Source organism: Abramis brama (genome assembly GCF_963993115.1).
Source record: "Abramis brama genome assembly, chromosome: 12".
Lineage (NCBI taxonomy): Eukaryota > Metazoa > Chordata > Actinopteri > Cypriniformes > Leuciscidae > Abramis > Abramis brama.
The window spans coordinates 12,170,257-12,187,290 of NC_139974.1; the positions used below are offsets into that span (position 1 = coordinate 12,170,257).

Genomic DNA, 17,034 nt, shown 5'->3' on the forward strand with positions numbered 1-17,034 from the left:
TTCACAATTTAAGGCCCAGTTTCACAAACAGGGCTAACACAGGGAATCCCCAATCTATTGCGACTAATCTATAGTGGCTAATGGCGCATTAGCCACTATAGATTAGTCATAATAGATTGGGATTCCCTGTGTTAAATCTTGTGACGTGCTCACTGGGGAGCGTTTACATTAAATTGACATTGGGGTTGTGGGTTTAATCAAGTATAGGAAGACGTAATTAACTGTATACCAGTCATTAAATGACCTGCCAGAAGTTTGGCATTCCTTTCCCTGTCACGTGTTGTTGTTCTTTCCCTCCTTAAACAACTCCTTTTATTTCTCTCTTTATAGAGCAAATGTTGAGGGATTGTCTGGTATGGGGGCATTATCGTAGGCAGGATGAGGTAGACTAGGGACAGTAAGCTGATCAGAACAAGACTGTCAGGATGTATTTATGACCCAGAGAAAATCCAATGCTATAAAAGGAAAACTTAGTTAGAGAAGGATACAGATTAAAAATAAGGACAGCTTGTATAGAATGTCACTATAGGCAACATTTAAATTGGAGCGATTTTGAAGCACTTTGGTTTTCTCTTTCTGTTTTAAAATACATAAATCACCCTTTACGTGACTGCTATCATCCTTCCAATAAATAAATGAAAAACCTCAATAAAAAAGGCTTGCCTGGGGCTGTATTCAAGTGAGCAGATATTCAACATTCAAATTGAATAAATTAATTAATGAATTACTTCAGGATAACTGTGACATTTTTTCCCAGTCATCTAAATGGCAAAAAGTTTACCTGAATTCACCCCTAAATAAATACATGTTTTTAATCATTAATAATCTAATAATGATGCATCACATGAGAATTTCAAGTAAACTTTATAGCTGCCTTAAAGGTAATTGTCTTTTTATAACTGCATTAACAGTTTTTATTTCAAAGGTCACTAAAGCACATCAAAATGCTGTAAATCTGGGCAGCACACCAAGAGGGGAAGACCATCACCACTTAGTTTAATGAGATTTATGAAGATCTGAACGGAAATCCCTCTCTACACACTGAACTCTATGCACCCCTTGAGGATAATACTGTGGAAGTAAGTTTTGTATTTAAAGATGGCAATCTTAGCCATGGTATTGTTAAAATAAAGCAACCAATACCACAAATAAGAAACTACAAAAATCTAAACATAAAACAAAATGCAAAAATCTTTTGTTGTGGCAAACAGTTGGCTGTATAGTACAATTCATCTCATCAAGGTGTAATTTATTTTAGCCATTTGTCAGAGCCTTTTAGCTGAAACAGTGAATACAATGAATATGGGGTTAAAAAGAACAGAACAGAAACTGCATTATGAAATGTAAATGTCTTTCTTTCTGAGCCTTGTGCAATCTTGTGTAATTGACTTAACCCAATATGGAGAGGTAGCCACCTCCTTCAACACGGCCTCATTACTCTTCCACACTCCACCTTGATTACTTGCCCTGTGATTCTTCATCCTTGAACCACAACCACAGGTAAGCATTTATATTTAATTTCATACACACATACTGTATATATTGATCTCTCAGAGTACAATGATAATCAGATCATGCATATTAATCATTATATCACTACATTAAACACTTTTGAGTTCATTTTATTACAGTGATTTTGTATTTATTATTTCTTCATTTCTTTTAATGAGCTCTGTGCACAATACATAAAGCAATGGACGGATCTTATATCAGGCTAAATCTGTAAAATAGTTTGGACAAAAACGCAGACTAAACTGTTTTTTGTTTACTGCAGTTCATTAGGACACTTTCATATTGAAACACTTACTAAACACTTAAGAATACACACTTTCATGACGTAACGCTGTTTTGACTGACCCTGAGTGACTAACATTCCATCTGATCCTTACCAAGCATAAATTTCCTCTGTATTACTCAAAGGGAAGCCATGGGAAACGCACAGAGTGGAGGAATTCCCAGAGAGATCCTGGATGACCTCAAGCTGACCACCAGGTTCTCTGAAGCTGAGATCACCCAGTGGTACGATAACTTCCAGAAGCAGTGTCCTACAGGTCGCATCACACTACAACAGTTTGAGGAGATCTACGGTAAATTCTTCCCCGACAGTGACGCCAAGACCTATGCCCAACACGTTTTTCGGTCCTTTGATGCCAATGATGATGGAACATTAGACTTTCAGGAGTACGTTGTTGCTCTTCACATGACCTCTTCAGGCAAGTCTACCTCGAAGCTGGAGTGGGCTTTCTCACTGTTTGATGTGGACAAGAATGGTTACGTCACAAAACCTGAAGTGATTGAACTCAGCCAGGTAAGAAATTGAACAGATTTCACATAAAATGTACAAGAACAGCTGCTGAAGGAGCTGTGTTCTCCATCCTACTGGACAAACCACCATTGCACAGATTGAGTTCCCAAGATCTATCATAGAATGTACTATGAAAAAATATTATGCTTTTCTATTTTCCTGCATCACCCAAACAAATGATTTCAAATAGGTTTCCCCCTGAACACTCCCTCCATCTGCCATTGGTCAGACAAACAGATAGTCTTCACAGAACAAAATGCCCCCAGACTTACTGTATGCATTGGTTCAGTCAATGTTAACACATTGGGCTGGTAATAAGAATAAATCATTTGTATTTATTTCTCTATTAGCCATGCAGTTGATGGGTAAAAGTACCGTCAGAACAGAAACTTACGGAACAACTGTGGTTATAAATTGAGCAAAAATAAATGCCAGACTATTAATTAAATGAAGAGTGATGGCATTTTATGTAGAGATAATTAATGGGCCACTTAAAAATGTCAACACCCTTTGTGAATACATAAAGATAAAACATTATTAATGTAAAATCTGTCCACAGTAAAGGTGAATTAAAATTTTATGTTTTTTATGGGCGAAATGCAGCCATTACCTTTAAAGTCGGGGCTGATTCGGATTGGCTATCAATGTTTTTTATCGTTCATCATCATGGTTAATCTGTGTCGTGGTTATAAGTTGTGTTATGGACTTTGCTATTCTCAGAGAATTAGTATTAACATGAACTCTCTCAGACAGTAAAGGTGCAATCACAATTACCATTGCTCTGTGAAAGTTTGCGGGCGAAATAAGGCCATTTCTGAATTCATGTGATCGGGAGTTTCGATTGGCCGAAAAAAATCCTAACGCAGATTTTACTCGTGTTCCAGTTGGTCGAACAAATTTTCCACGTTTACCAACAGAAAGTTGCCTGATATGAAAGTGATTTCTGTGTGAGCTGTGATTCATATATTGCTACACTATTGACAATGAACAATTTACATTTTTTGCCTGCAAAATTTCCCCAGTGTGACTGGTGGAGCTGGTAAGTTTGCCTGGTGGGGTGAAACCACACCTACGTCATAATGGATCACGGCTGAATGAATGCGTCTCAGAGTCAGGGCGTTTTGACATTTAAACCATAAAGAGCATATAACATCAAAGCTGACCTAAGATCAGTGATTAGAAGCATGGAGTGACATCACCCTTAAGCCCAAGCTCTATAAGAACTCATTGCAGTGGGAGGCAGAAGGATTCGGTGGTGGGTACTGTGTGAGAGATAAGCGCCTCAATGTGCAATCAGGATTTAAGACCATGGGCACAGGAGGATTCAATGACATGTCAACTCTTAAGCCTTCTTCTCAGAAATGGCCGATCAATTTCCCAGGGAGTAGTGTAGGGTTTTGGACAGAGATGTTGCAGATGATTATTTAGCACATTATTTATGTTATATCATCTAGAGACAGTCAACTTGTCATGGGTGAGGTGGTTAAGATCAAGTGCACAACAAAGGAGATACAATAGGATACTTTAATTCAAAACTTAGACCAGAATACAAACAACCACAAATCACTGATAACAATATATAATGCAAGACAACGAACAAGGAGAAACATAGGGCTTAAATACACAGAGAACAGATCAGGGAAACGAGACACAGCTGGGGCAAATGAACTCAATGACAGTAACCATAGTAACTAACAAGACACAGCTGAACCAAATGAACCTATGAAGGAGGAGTGCCTAGAAACTGAACAATGACCACAGAGGAAGTCCAAACACAAACAGAAAAGTGAAAAACTCTCATTCAAAAATAAACAGTGTAATATTACATCAAAGCAGGACTTATGTTGTGAATACTAAACATGCGTTATTGGGTTGTGGTTGTTGTACATGAGTACTCGGGTGACAATAGAGTTTCCTTCAAATGCCTGTGCCATTAAACTGCAGTGTAAACCCGAATAAGTTGGCAAAACTCAAAAAAAATTAGGTAATTGATGTAAGCAGTTTTATTTTGAACACATACATTTTAATTGAACTTAACTTGCATTAAGATACATTAACTTGAAATATATGAGTAAGATAATTCATACATTTTGCATACAAGTTTCATACAAGTTAATAAAACTCAAAACAATGAAACTTAAATGTGACACATACTTAAAATGTGTCAGTTTTGTGAACTCAAAAGAAAAAGAATGTTCTAAATGCTCATAAAATTTAATTTGATTGAACTAATTAGTTTATTTTAAGTTTACCCTACTCAAACCAATTAATTATTTTGAGCATTAGGGTTTACAGTATGTTTAATTCAGATAAACTAAAAATTGCCCAGCAAGATTCTTCAAACTGTAGTAGCTTTGCCATGACAGAAAATTGGTCATAAAAGACGATGCTCTTGTGATAACGCTGAGAATGTGACATATTTTTGTTGCGTTTTGAATCGTGTTAAACCTCTTATTTCAACTGGTTTATTGTGTTGTGTTATTGTGTTAAACAGATCACCCTAAAATAAAAATTATTTCGTCTTTCTTTCTTTCTTTCTTTCTTTCCTTTCGTGTGACAGGAGAAAGTTCACACTGCATCACATTCAATAAAAATTAATGTCCACACCAACGTAACATAACATCCTGTGTATTTTAAGTGGGCTCTGCAGTTATGTTGTCTGCGGCTTTAAATGCTCGAACTCTCTTAAAGGGATAGTTCACCCAAAATTTTTAATTCTGTCAGCATTTACTCACCCTCAAGTTGTTCCAAACCTGTATGAGTTGCTTTCTTCTGTTGAACACAAAAGAAGATATTTAGAAAATGTTGGTAACCAGACAGTTGACAGTAGCCAATGACTTCCACAGGCATTTTTTTCCTATTATGGAAGTCAGTATACCGTCAACTGTCTGGTTACCAACATTCTTCAAAATATATTTTTTTGTGTTCAACAAAAGAAAGCAACTCATACAGGTTTGGAACAACTTGAGGATAAGTAAATATTTTTTTGGGTGAACCATCCCTCTAAGTTGGATGGATTCTGATTGGTTGCTAATGTTCTTATCATTCACCAATAGGAACAAATCTTTCTGAAAGTGATTTCAATGATATCATTCCTATGTGTCCTTATCATTATAGTTGTGATGTGTTGTGGACTTTGCTATATTCTCAAATAATTAGAACGATTATTTAAACTTTATAGTTATTGTTCTTGGTGTGAGGCCTTACACACAATTGTAAGACTGGAAAAATTGGAAGAGTGGACAACTCTCTGAGAGAACAAAGGAAATTAACATTTGAACTCACTCTTGTGCACCATTCAAGACGTAAGTCTCACCTCAGAATCATTGTAATCTACATCTCATTCTCTCTTCCCCCATTCCTTCTCTCTCATGTGATCACCAAAATTCACCCAAGAATCTATATGGTTTAATGTGAATAATTATCATACAGTATTACACATGTTTGGTATCATTTGAAAAGTCTCAGTGCGACTGGTACAAAGGTCTCATACCCACAGAAGTAAACCAAAAAGGTAATAAGGTGTGGAGAGTTTAGAGATATCTTGTTAACATGCTGCGGGTGTGCCCCCATGTAAATCAGCTTCTGTCCCCAGTAAGTCTGGGACGGTGATTAATGCAAATTCCCACTGTGAACTCATGTTTGAAAAGAGGTTTCTGCCTTGGTCTGAGTATTTAGGGAGATGCTGAAGAAGGCTTGTGGTGATTTGTAGCTCAAATTAGCTTGTGATGCTGAGAGTGGCCAAGACTCTCAGCATCATGTATTTACTAATGTCGGGTTTGCATCTTTTCTCTTTATTCCAGAGCGTTTGATGTTTTGTATTTATTATGTTTGAACTGATTATGAAATTGGCATGATACATTTACCTGGCATAATAAATTGTTACATTTGATTTTATTCCGACTGACTCGAAATTGTTTTCCCAAGTAGATTAAGCGAAGTTTTGCGTCAGATTAGTGACGACTAATATTCGGCACTAATTCAAGTGTACGTGTTTTGCAAAGACAAGAAGTGAATTTCCGTTTAGGGCAGTAAAAGTGCTGCTTGACCAACCTAAATCTGGGTGTGTCTTACCTCTGTTTTAATTTAATGTTACTTTAGATAAGTGTACGTGGGAAACCACGGCATGGCCAATCCAAAGCTATTATAAGACAAGTAAAGTTATCTGTAGTGGCCATACCTCTATTGAAGTAAACGTTCTAATTTCGTAATTTCAAGTGTATGCAATCACGGGGGCTATATCAAAGTATCTTTGATTGTGTAAGCGTGAATGCGACCGATCTCAGGTATACAGCAATTACCTCTTTAGTTTAGTGACCGAAGCTGGCGAAATTGTGATCGTGAGACCCACGTTAAACAAGGCGTGAGGACCTCTGAGCGGCATAGCTTCCTAATATGAACGGGTAAAATATAAGTAAAGAGTTAAATAGAACAATCAAATGTATTGCTTAACTATTATACAATTGACTAATAACTATTTGGCAATCTAACTTAAATTCGAGGTCGTGATAAAATGGAGTCAGATATATAATGGATTTAGATAAAAGCTTAAATGGAATTAAATTACTTTGCCACGCGGAAAGACAGTAACACGCAAAAACCCTCACCCACCCTATACCGGAAACCCCCATTTGGACCATTAGTTGGGTTTACACAATATTCCAAGTCTTCTAAAGTCATGCAATAGTTTTGTGTGGACAGACCAAATTTTAAATAGTTATTTGCTGAAAATTTTCCATTTCCTTTTTTAGCACAACTCATGTTCTGGATATTGACTTTTTTTACAGTTTGAAAAGTTGCAGACTGATTCATTTAATTGAAAGTCTGCTAATTTTGGTTTTTCATTTATAATACCTTTTCACGCTGTTCAGAGTCATGCAGATTTATATTTTGGGTTAGAAGAGCACTCCAAATCTTTATCTTGACAAAGCTCTTAAGTAAGATTGGCACAGCTGGCACTATTTCATCTAATTGTATTGACCTATTGTTAGGTAACTTCAGTTATATTAGGGTGAATCAAACAAATCACCAAACAAGCAAGTTAAGCTCTAAAGAAGGAGTAAGACATATATAGCACTCAGGCCAAACAGATAGAGAGCTGAGGGAATGTGGGGAGAAATAAATTTAGCACATAGGCTAAACAAAATCCATTAAAACTGAGCTAAGCATGGATTACAGAACAAAATAAGAGATTTAGAAATACGCCTTTGTGCGTCATAAGATGTTATCCAAAGAATAGGCCCATGTAATGGCCAACAACAACATCACCCCAAAAAAGAAAAGACCTCTGAAGACTGAACAGAAAAAGTCATAGTAATTATTTATAAAAGGAATACTATTACTATTTTACTATTGCTATTTTAGTGACCCTGACTATACTATTGCATAAAGTTGTATAGTGTTTTATGGGTCTTGACATTTTGCATGTTAATAAACTAATAAACTTTATTTTAATTTGGGATTCTGTCATTTAATTCAAGCCAGTAACTTGATCCAGCTCTCTCTGATTTCCCATCAGGCCCTTTTCCAACTCATACCCAAAGAGAAGCAGGCAAATCTTCCCAGTGATGAAAACACGCCAGAGAAGAGAGCAGAGAAACTCTGGGCCATCTTTGACAAAAAGGACAATGGTAAGAAAACTAAAGATGGCCTGTTCTTAGTTGTTATTTATGGAAGCTTGTTACCGCCATGGAATAAAAAATAAAAAAGGTAATTGTGACTTTTTATTTTACTATTCTGTTAATATCTTTTTTCTTTTTTTTTTAACAGTTTATCCCCTGGTTTCACAAACAAGGCTTAAGCCTACTAAAATGCATGTTTGAGCTGTTTTAACTGAGCGCAACTTGCACTGGTATATCTAAAAATATGTCAGTGCCATTGTTTTGTCACCAGACGCACACCAGTTGTGTTTTTTCTAAGTCACATTTATAAAAGCTACTTAGATGTCCTTATTAAACTAAGGCCTAATCCTGGCTTAATCTAAGCCCTGTCTGTGAAACCGGGCACACTTGTCACAATTTGGACTTTAAAACTAACATTTGCGAGTTTATATCTTACAATTCTGAGAGAAAAAAGTCAGAATTGCCAGACATAAATTCACAATTGTGAGAAAAAAGTCAGAATTGGGAGTTTATATCTCACAATTCTGAGAAAATTGCCAGAACTGTGAGATAGAAACTCTGAATTGCAAGAAGAAAAAAAGTCAGGATAATGAGCTTATTTTGTCACAATTACCTTTTTTAAAGTTTAAAGTAGAGTTCATATTTCATAATTCTTACTTTTTTCTCTGAATTGTGTGACATAAACTTAGTTAAATACTGCAAAATATTATATGATCAATAAGTTGACAACAAATGTTTTCACATTGCTTTAACTCACCAAAATAAGTAAAGCAATAGCAATTTCAACTTTTTTTTAAAAGTTATACAAAGTTCAACTAATTTTTTTACAGGCAGTTTAATGTAATTTAAGTTGAAATGAATTAAACATCCAAGTTGACTGTACTTAAAAATTGAAGGCAGCAACTTTTTTTTTTTACATTGAAGGCCTGAAGTCCGAAAACTGTAATTCGGAGAAAAAAGTCTGAATTGTGAGATATAAACGCACATCTGTGAGAGATGATTTTTTAAAAAAATATTTCATGGTGGAAACAAGCTTCCATAGATATGCAGACAATTTTTACATGGCAAATTCTCTCTCACACATGCAGAGCGAATCGCAGAGGGGGAGTTCATCCAAGCCGTCCAAGACAGCGAGATTGCACTACGGCTCATTCAGTATGACCATAAATGATCCAATATAATCATGATCGTGCAAACGTCAGTTTTCTCATGCTTGATTTCATGTGCATTTGTTGTAGCCTACATTAAATGTGCTTATTAAAGATTCACCATCCTTAATTTGTGTTACCATTGTGTTCTGGTAGTTTTTTCTATTAAGAAATAGATATCTGTTTAAAATTCTATTTCGACCATAATATCTAAGTTAAGGGTATACTGTATTTTATTTCTGTCATGCATTTGATGAATTAGTGGTTTTTATTGTCTATGTGAAGTGTATGTGTTGCAGAGGTGGACAAAGTACACAACTTCCTTACTTGAGTGAAAGTACAGATACTACTGGTCAAATATTACTCTGTATATTACTCCGTTACAAGTAAAAGTTGTAAAGACTATTTTTTACAGTACAGAAGTACTTGTTTTTAAAAGTACTTAAGTATCAAAAGTAAAAAGTAAATGTCAATGCATTGTTTTATTATTGTTGCATAGTTGTATGTAATACTTACAGTACTTTATGCCTCTGAATCTATGCCTGCCCTCATATCAATATCAAATTTATTTCTAGAACACAGATCCAGTAGTGGGATTGAATGTGAGATTGAATAAGTCACTCAATAACATCCACAATGGTTTCGGACACCCAAATGGTTGTTCCCTCAAATATTGCCCTATTTAAAGTTTTTTGGCTTTCAGTATGAATATGTTTGCCTTACTGTTATCTATAAGCTAGTGTGCTCCAAAACAATGACAAAATTCGCATTTAGAAGACCAAACCCAACGTTGAAAATGTTTATAACGTCAAACCGACTTTATTTACCAAACAAAATCCAACGTCTGTCCGACGTTGGATGTTGACGTCAATTTGACATTGGGTTCTGACGTCAATCTGACTTTCATTTCCAACCAAAATGCAACCCCTGCAACCAAAATCATCCCCTGACTGACGGTACTTCATTCTACTCAAGGACATTGACAGAATTGTAGTGGAGGAAAAAGTACGATATTTGTCTTTCAAATGTTAAAAGTTAAAGTAACAAGTTTCCAGAAAAAAATAAAGTACAGATACTCAAAAAGTGTCCTCAAGTATAGTACTCAAGTAAATGTACTTTGTTACTGTCCACCTCTGGTGTGTTGCTTCCCGTTCGCCGGTCTCTTGGATCTTTTGCTTAATAAACCTGTATTGGATTATATTCGTCTTCCTCATCCGCCTGCCAGCAACCCCGCGTAACACATACCTTATACAGTAATTCTAATTGACTTTTTTAGATTGTAGTGTGCAGGTTCATGTTCAGTTGCTGTTGTTTAGTGTCCAGTGGGGTATAAAAATGTGTTGGGATTGAAACCGATGTGAAATTGTTGAAGTTGTTTAATTATTCTCTCACATTAAGATATGGTGTCATTGCTTTTTATTTTTATTTCATCCAAACAAGCTTTACATGGTTTATTTTTGCACTATATTACAATGTAAAATTATTATTGCATTACAGTGGTGTAAAGACGACATACCACAAGTATTCTCTTTTTTAAGACGGCTAACAACGTCTTTGGCCAAGGTTGGATCTTTTTTTAAATGACAACAAATGCAATTGTGTGTCTGCTTTTACCATAATATGCATGCTGTAACCTAACCATTGAGACAATTTTCTTTTAAGAAAAATGTAAGAAAAGCATTTCTCCTCTCTTGTCCTCTGTGATTTTGATTTTCTTTCGTAGCATTTCTCATCTTCTCCATCTCTCACTTGATCTCTGTCTCTTACTGGGGAGATTATTCACATAATCTTCTGTCCAGCTTTTGAAAGCATCTGTCTAAAGCTGCTGGTATTCCTCTGTTTGTTGTAAGCTGTCCATCACTCCATCTTGTTGTATATTCAGATTATGTGATATTGTGCTTGGTAAAAAAAAAAAAAAAAAAAATGAAGTAAAGAATGGTTGTTTGATTGACATAAGATAGAGAGCCAGATGCAATCCGAATGAGCCTCCCAGGCATAATTGAAAGCACAAATAAAACTCTCGATCTGAATCAATGAGTGAACAAACAAGTGAAGAGGACAAGAGGACATTTAACACGGGGTCCCACTCTTGTGTGCAATTGTAAGGACTTAAATGACATTTAATGCTTAAATTACAGTCCAAAATGACTCAATGCATCAGAATAAATTCCAACAGCATCTCCAGTATTTTGAGAAAAGAATAAAAGGATAAGAACCTCCACTTGTGTTTATTCGGAATATGCTGATTACGTGAACACAGGAATATTTGAATAGCTGCAATAGGCTACATGTAAACGTTTTTTCAGAATAAAGGCTTAACCAAAGTATGGATCTTAATTCGAAAATGATATGCATGTAAACTTGGTCACGGATGCTGCCAATGATGAAGGACTTCCTGCAGTTTAGTTGGGCGTTCTTCTGTGCGAATGTCCCTTAAATCAGAGCCAGACCTTATTATCATCATGTCTCCTCAGCACATTTCATCATTCCCTTCCCCCTCTAATGCATCTTCCATCTCATCCATTTCTCTCTCGCAGTCCTCGCACCCCTCTCTCCCGCACCCCCTCACCAGTACCAGTCCGTGAGGACTTTTCACCCCCACCATACCCCCACCAGACCCTTCCTCCCTGGGGGTCCACACAGTGTCGATAAACGCACTCTTCTGGCTTTGCTGAACCAGTTGGCTGACCGAGTAGAGGCTCCCACCACCGGTTGTGATGACCTCATCATAGGGCGGTGCGTGGCTGGCGGCACGGGCCTCCTCCAGACGGATCCGAGCACGGTGCTTCATCTCGATCAGGGTCTTGGTGTAAGAGTTCAGGGTGAATACGGCTGCTGCCATGCAACAGCTGAAGGAGATCCACGCCATGCTGTGGAGGAGCACCAATGGAGACTTAAGTGTGAAATTAGGAGTCAATTATTATTATTTTTTTTAATGATGGTTTGCAACTTAAAGTTCAAAAGTTTGGTAAGATTTTATTATTTTTGATATATATATAGATAGATAGATAGATAGATAGATAGATAGATAGATAGATAGATTGATAGATAGGCCTATATATAACAGTATATATCTAAATAGATAGATAGGCCTATAGATATATACTGTTATGCTCTCCTTGGTTGCATTTATTTGATCAAAAATACAGTAAAAGCAGTAATATTGTGAAATATTATTACAATTTAAAATAATTGTTTTCTCTTTTAATATATTTTTAAAATGTAATTTATTTCTTGGATGGAAAATCTGAATTTTCAGCATCATTACTCCAGTCTACAGTGTCATATGATCCTTCAGAAATATTTTACTATACTGATTTGGTGCTCATGTAACATTTCTTATTATTATCAATGATGAAAACAGTTGTGTTGCTTAAATTTAAGGAAACTGTGATGCAATTTTTACCCAGGATTTGTTAATTAATAGAAAGTTAAACAGTAGCAGGGAACAGCATTTATTTGAAATATATATATTTTTGTAACAATCTATATTATTTATATACACACACATACATACATATATACTGTAGTGTACACACACACACACACACACACACACACACACACACACACACACACATATATATATATATATATATATATATATATATATATATATATATATTAAAGTTATGAAAAAACATATTAAAGTTATGAAAAATGTTCTTTATTTAACATTTAATATAATTTATTAATTAAAATAACAACATACATATAATTTAACTTTTATAAAACTTTCAGTTTATCTCCCGGTTTAAATAATATAATGAGTCCCAGATTTTCAATGTCATCTCAGACTTGGAGCCCACTGTATATTACAGGTATTTGATAGAAAAAAAGAAAAGAAAAGCACAGAAATAAAGGGGAGCAAATAAAAGTATGGACAAGAGAAAGATGGAGACTTACGCAAACGACCAGCCGTAGTCCCAGGTCTGTGGTCTCCAGTCTTTGGGCCCGATGCTGACAGTCATCTGGAATACTGTTGTATACATCATATGTGCCACCATTCCCATCAAACCTAAAATGTAGAAAAGATATAGTTCTCCCTGTTTGTCACTGTTGCATACTGATTAAGAACCATATTTTTCATCAAAGCTCTCCGAAACTCACCAGACAGCACAGTGCACATGGCAGCATAAGCATTGATCTTCAGCGCATACATTTCCTTATTGAGACACAGGAGCAGCAGTTCCACCCACATCAGGAGGAAGCCCATCGCCAGGAGGCTGATGTATGCAAACTCTGATATGACTGAGAGCCACAGAACTCCTACAGCATATGAAACAGAAATTAGCTATTTCATGTACATCTGAAGAGCTTTTCTACATGTACGGCTCATAAATATCTCACCTTGTGTTTCTCCAGGGGTCAGTTCAATAAAGCTCCGACATTTCTCACCTGTGAAGAATAAGCACAGTGTTTGCCAACTGTTTCTTGATGAATCTATCAATCTATCAATCTATCAATCTATCTATCTATCTATCTATCTATCTATCTATCTATCTATCTATCTATCTATCTATCTATCGTCCATCCATCCATCCATCCATCCATCCATCCATCCATCCATCCATCCATCTATTTATCGTCCATCCATCCATCCATCCATCCATCCATCCATCCATCCATCCATCCATCCATCCATCCATCCATCCATCCATCTATCTATCTATCTATCTATCTATCTATCTATCTATCTATCTATCTATCTATCTATCTATCTATCTATCGCATTTAAAACAGTGATGCGTATAATGTAACTTTAGAAACGTATAGCCGTGTCCTCTGAGTTGTGTAAGACTGACTTGTTGAAGCAGATGTTGAGAACTGGGGTGACCCCATGTCAGATAAATGAGAGGAAAGAAATGGCACAACAGGAAACAGATGTTCAAAGGGACTGAATCAGGACATTAGTATCAATAAAAGCTTTGACAGATGGCCACATGACAGTTGTGTTAATTGTGTGTTTTACTCATTTTCTTTGGACTCGAATTACTCCATGAATTGGAATTTTACATGAAGAACATTCCAAGACTCCATCCAGCCAAAAAGAGGCAAAGTAATTTTGTCAGTAAAAGTGAATTTTGATGTTTTGTTGCTTTATAATTTTTTTCTTTAAAAATGTACATGTATCAGAAAGAAACACAGAAGCATAAACCCTCACAAGCACCTTCACTGTGTTTCTCACAGGACAACCAGAAGCCAGTGTGAAAGTAGCGCAACATGTATTTGTCTTCTCCCGTCTCCCAGATGTAGTGGACTGCATTTGCAAGATTTTTGGCTCTCATTCGGTCCAGTTCCTCCTTCTGCTTTGGGGACATTGTCACATTGGAATCTGGTTTCTTAGGGTCTGCTGTTGGGACTTCTGAGGAAAGAGAGAGAATTGAACTGAATGAAAAAACAATGGAATAAAAAGAGACTGACCACTTCAAATCTATTCTGTTCAATTTTACACACATGCCATCATTTTTGCTATTGACTAGAAATGTGCAATGACACTGACGGCCATGTTTTCAATGTTGTCCAGGATCCCTCTTGCATGTAAATAATTCAGTGTTCACCTAATCTGAAGGAAAACCTTCGTTTTGAATCGACGACCATAACATTTAGATGTAGTGATAATCTCCCTCAGTGTAAGCGGGGTTAAAATTATCTATTAGATTTGTAGAGGTTGTTTGACCTAAAAGATTACACTAAAGCAAATACTGACCTGTAAATCTCTGATCTTTACAGTATGAAAGTGCAATAGGTTATTTTCAGAAGATTATTCAGGAGAGTAGTTTTATGAAAAAACACATCTGTATATAGTATGTAAACATAAGAGACTGCCCTCTATGCACTTCTTAGTAATGCTTGTCAAGTGTTTTATGCAATGACTAGGACTGGGATCTTATTTGCAAACAGTTTTCCGGTGTAGACACATCCTTACCACTTGTGTAAGGCTGGCTGTTGTTCTGTCCGCAGTTCTTCATTTTCACAGGCGACAGGCAGAGAGGTTTGACCACTTTATGTGTGCCCTCGCACCAATATGAGGTGCAGAAGGCCAGCACAGAGAGCGCTAGGGCCAGAGAGGTCAACGAGAGAGACAGCAAGGACCGACTCCTGCGAGACATCTGCTCCAACATGGTGGAATGATACAGATAGTACCTGATACAGCAGATAGCAAAGAAAAGACAGCATTCAGGCTCTAAGAAAGAAGCTTTGTGTGCGTATCCACCTACAGATGAAATTAGACTTGAGGATATGGAAAGAAAAGAGTGGTGGAAATGTGGGCAGTGGTGTATGGGAAAGTAAGATTACTAAACTTAGAAGAAATGATTGAAGTGACAGGCCAATGTCAAAAGTCAGAGAGGAGGAGTTTACATGAGCGAGGGAAACAAATAGAAATTGAAGATGCAGAATTAAAGGTCAGTGGAAGTGAGATGATGAGCAGAGGATTTAAAGAGAGAGAAAGGAAAAGAAATGAGACAGATGTGAGGAAGTTAAAACACTTGCCAATGCCTTTAGGATTCCATATAAAAGTGTTGTTGCAGAAATGATCCCTCGGTCCACGACCAACAAATATGGCCAATATGTCCTCAAAGCACCCAAAGTCAAAGGAGATGAAGCTGACAGTGAACAATCTTCATGCTGAATGTATCTTTCGGATATGGTTTTTTTTTTTGTTCAATCAAGAATGACCTTGTTCTTCTGTTTGTTCTTGTCCATATCTCCCACCTGGCCTCTTTCTTGGAGAGATAAAAATTTCTGGAGTATTTCGTACTTATTCCATGTCTTAATCACCATCGTCTATTTCTTTGTAATCCTTCATGATCTTGGTTAATCTAAAAGGTACATCTGTCTGTCCTGGTCCTGATGTAGATCTGTGTAAATATATAGATCTTTTCATGTGAAAATATTAAATATCAATTGATTATTCACATTATTTTACCGTTGTAAATAACAATATATATACACACCCACACAGTAAAAAAAAAAAAAAAGTTGCTGCCTTAACTTTTTAAGTACAATCAACTTGGATGTTTAGGTCATTTTAACTTAAATTACATTAAACTACAATTTTTTTTTGTTGAATCTTGTATAACTTGTTGAAAATTGAAGTTAAAGGCCATGTAAAACATATGTTGTCAACTTAATTGATCATTTACATTTTTTACAGTATATATATATATATATATATATATATTTATATAAACTTTCAACACAGATATATATTTAAATACTTATGATCACACGAGGAATGAATAGAATTACATCAACACAATCACGATATACTTGAAGGATATATGCAGTGCAACTGGTAATATAATGTTAAACAATTCCATGCAAAAAAACCCCAAAAAATTATTTAAAAAAAAGGCAATAATAATTTTTCTTTTAACATTCTTAAAAAGTAAAGGCAAAAATAATATAATTTAATTTAATTTTTTTTAAAATGAATTTTTTACACACAAATGTTGATCACAAGTGCAGAAAAAAAAGAAATACAACCCACCTCAGCCAATGTGCGTTTGTCTCTGCAGTTTCACTTTTATTATCTCACTGTCTCTTTTCTTTTATTCATTCTCAACCGAGTGAATGTTCATGACAAACCCACCCAGATTTCACTTAATCCGCCCAAGTCCATCTGTTCCTTCGATTCTGCCTCTTTCTATAGTTCCATTTAAATCTCTCTCTCTTCGCCCACAACCAGGTTACATTCATCTCCTCCATGACTGTTGAATTAAATGATTCTCTTTAGATGTTCACAGTGTCAAGTCCTCCCAAGCACATGCATTTTGTTTATTATATAATCTTAAGAGCTTTTCAGACTGCATTGTATCTTCATGGACTGCATCTAAAACCAAGCCATGTAACTACAGTGGTGTCGGACAATTCTTTATTTCTCTTCTTTCATCAGTTAAGGAATGCGGTAGCCTTAAGGTTAAGAATATGGTAGGTTCAGTACCAAATGGCAGGG

At 36.0% G+C, this 17,034-nt stretch overlaps 2 protein-coding genes across 2 annotated transcripts; one reads left to right on the forward strand and one right to left on the reverse strand.

Annotated features, from left to right (window-relative positions):
* Positions 1-1,052: 1,052 nt before the first annotated feature.
* rcvrn3 (recoverin 3) lies at positions 1,053-11,291 on the forward strand. The gene is made up of 4 exons (XM_084130823.1): positions 1,053-1,500; positions 1,921-2,308; positions 7,824-7,935; positions 9,015-11,291. Exons 2-4 carry the CDS (start codon positions 1,928-1,930, stop codon positions 9,095-9,097), a joined length of 576 nt encoding a protein of 191 aa, XP_083986949.1. The 5' UTR covers positions 1,053-1,500; positions 1,921-1,927; the 3' UTR covers positions 9,098-11,291.
* On the reverse strand, positions 10,979-16,667 carry LOC311093437 (germ cell-specific gene 1-like protein). The gene is made up of 8 exons (XM_084130822.1): positions 16,570-16,667; positions 15,570-15,937; positions 15,004-15,221; positions 14,245-14,439; positions 13,425-13,472; positions 13,185-13,343; positions 12,981-13,092; positions 10,979-11,944 (listed from the first exon to the last, which is right to left on the reverse strand). The coding sequence occupies exons 3-8, from the start codon at positions 15,197-15,199 to the stop codon at positions 11,545-11,547; spliced, it is 1,110 nt and encodes a 369-aa protein (XP_083986948.1). The 5' UTR covers positions 15,200-15,221; positions 15,570-15,937; positions 16,570-16,667; the 3' UTR covers positions 10,979-11,544.
* Positions 16,668-17,034: the final 367 nt, after the last annotated feature.

What these genes read in the sequence shown, in the direction of transcription:
- rcvrn3 (XM_084130823.1), top strand. Translation starts at nt 1,928, where the DNA reads ATGGGAAACGCACAGAGTGGAGGAATTCCCAGAGAGATCCTGGATGAC. An exon ending in AAGTGATTGAACTCAGCCAG is followed by an intron (nt 2,309 to 7,823) that starts GTAAGAAATTGA and finishes ATTTCCCATCAG; the next exon opens with GCCCTTTTCCAACTCATACC. An exon ending in CTTTGACAAAAAGGACAATG is followed by an intron (nt 7,936 to 9,014) that starts GTAAGAAAACTA and finishes TCACACATGCAG; the next exon opens with AGCGAATCGCAGAGGGGGAG.
- LOC311093437 (XM_084130822.1), bottom strand. Translation starts at nt 15,199, where the DNA reads ATGTTGGAGCAGATGTCTCGCAGGAGTCGGTCCTTGCTGTCTCTCTCG. An exon ending in CAGCCAGCCTTACACAAGTG is followed by an intron (nt 14,440 to 15,003) that starts GTAAGGATGTGT and finishes CTCTTTCCTCAG; the next exon opens with AAGTCCCAACAGCAGACCCT. An exon ending in CTGTGAGAAACACAGTGAAG is followed by an intron (nt 13,473 to 14,244) that starts GTGCTTGTGAGG and finishes TATTCTTCACAG; the next exon opens with GTGAGAAATGTCGGAGCTTT.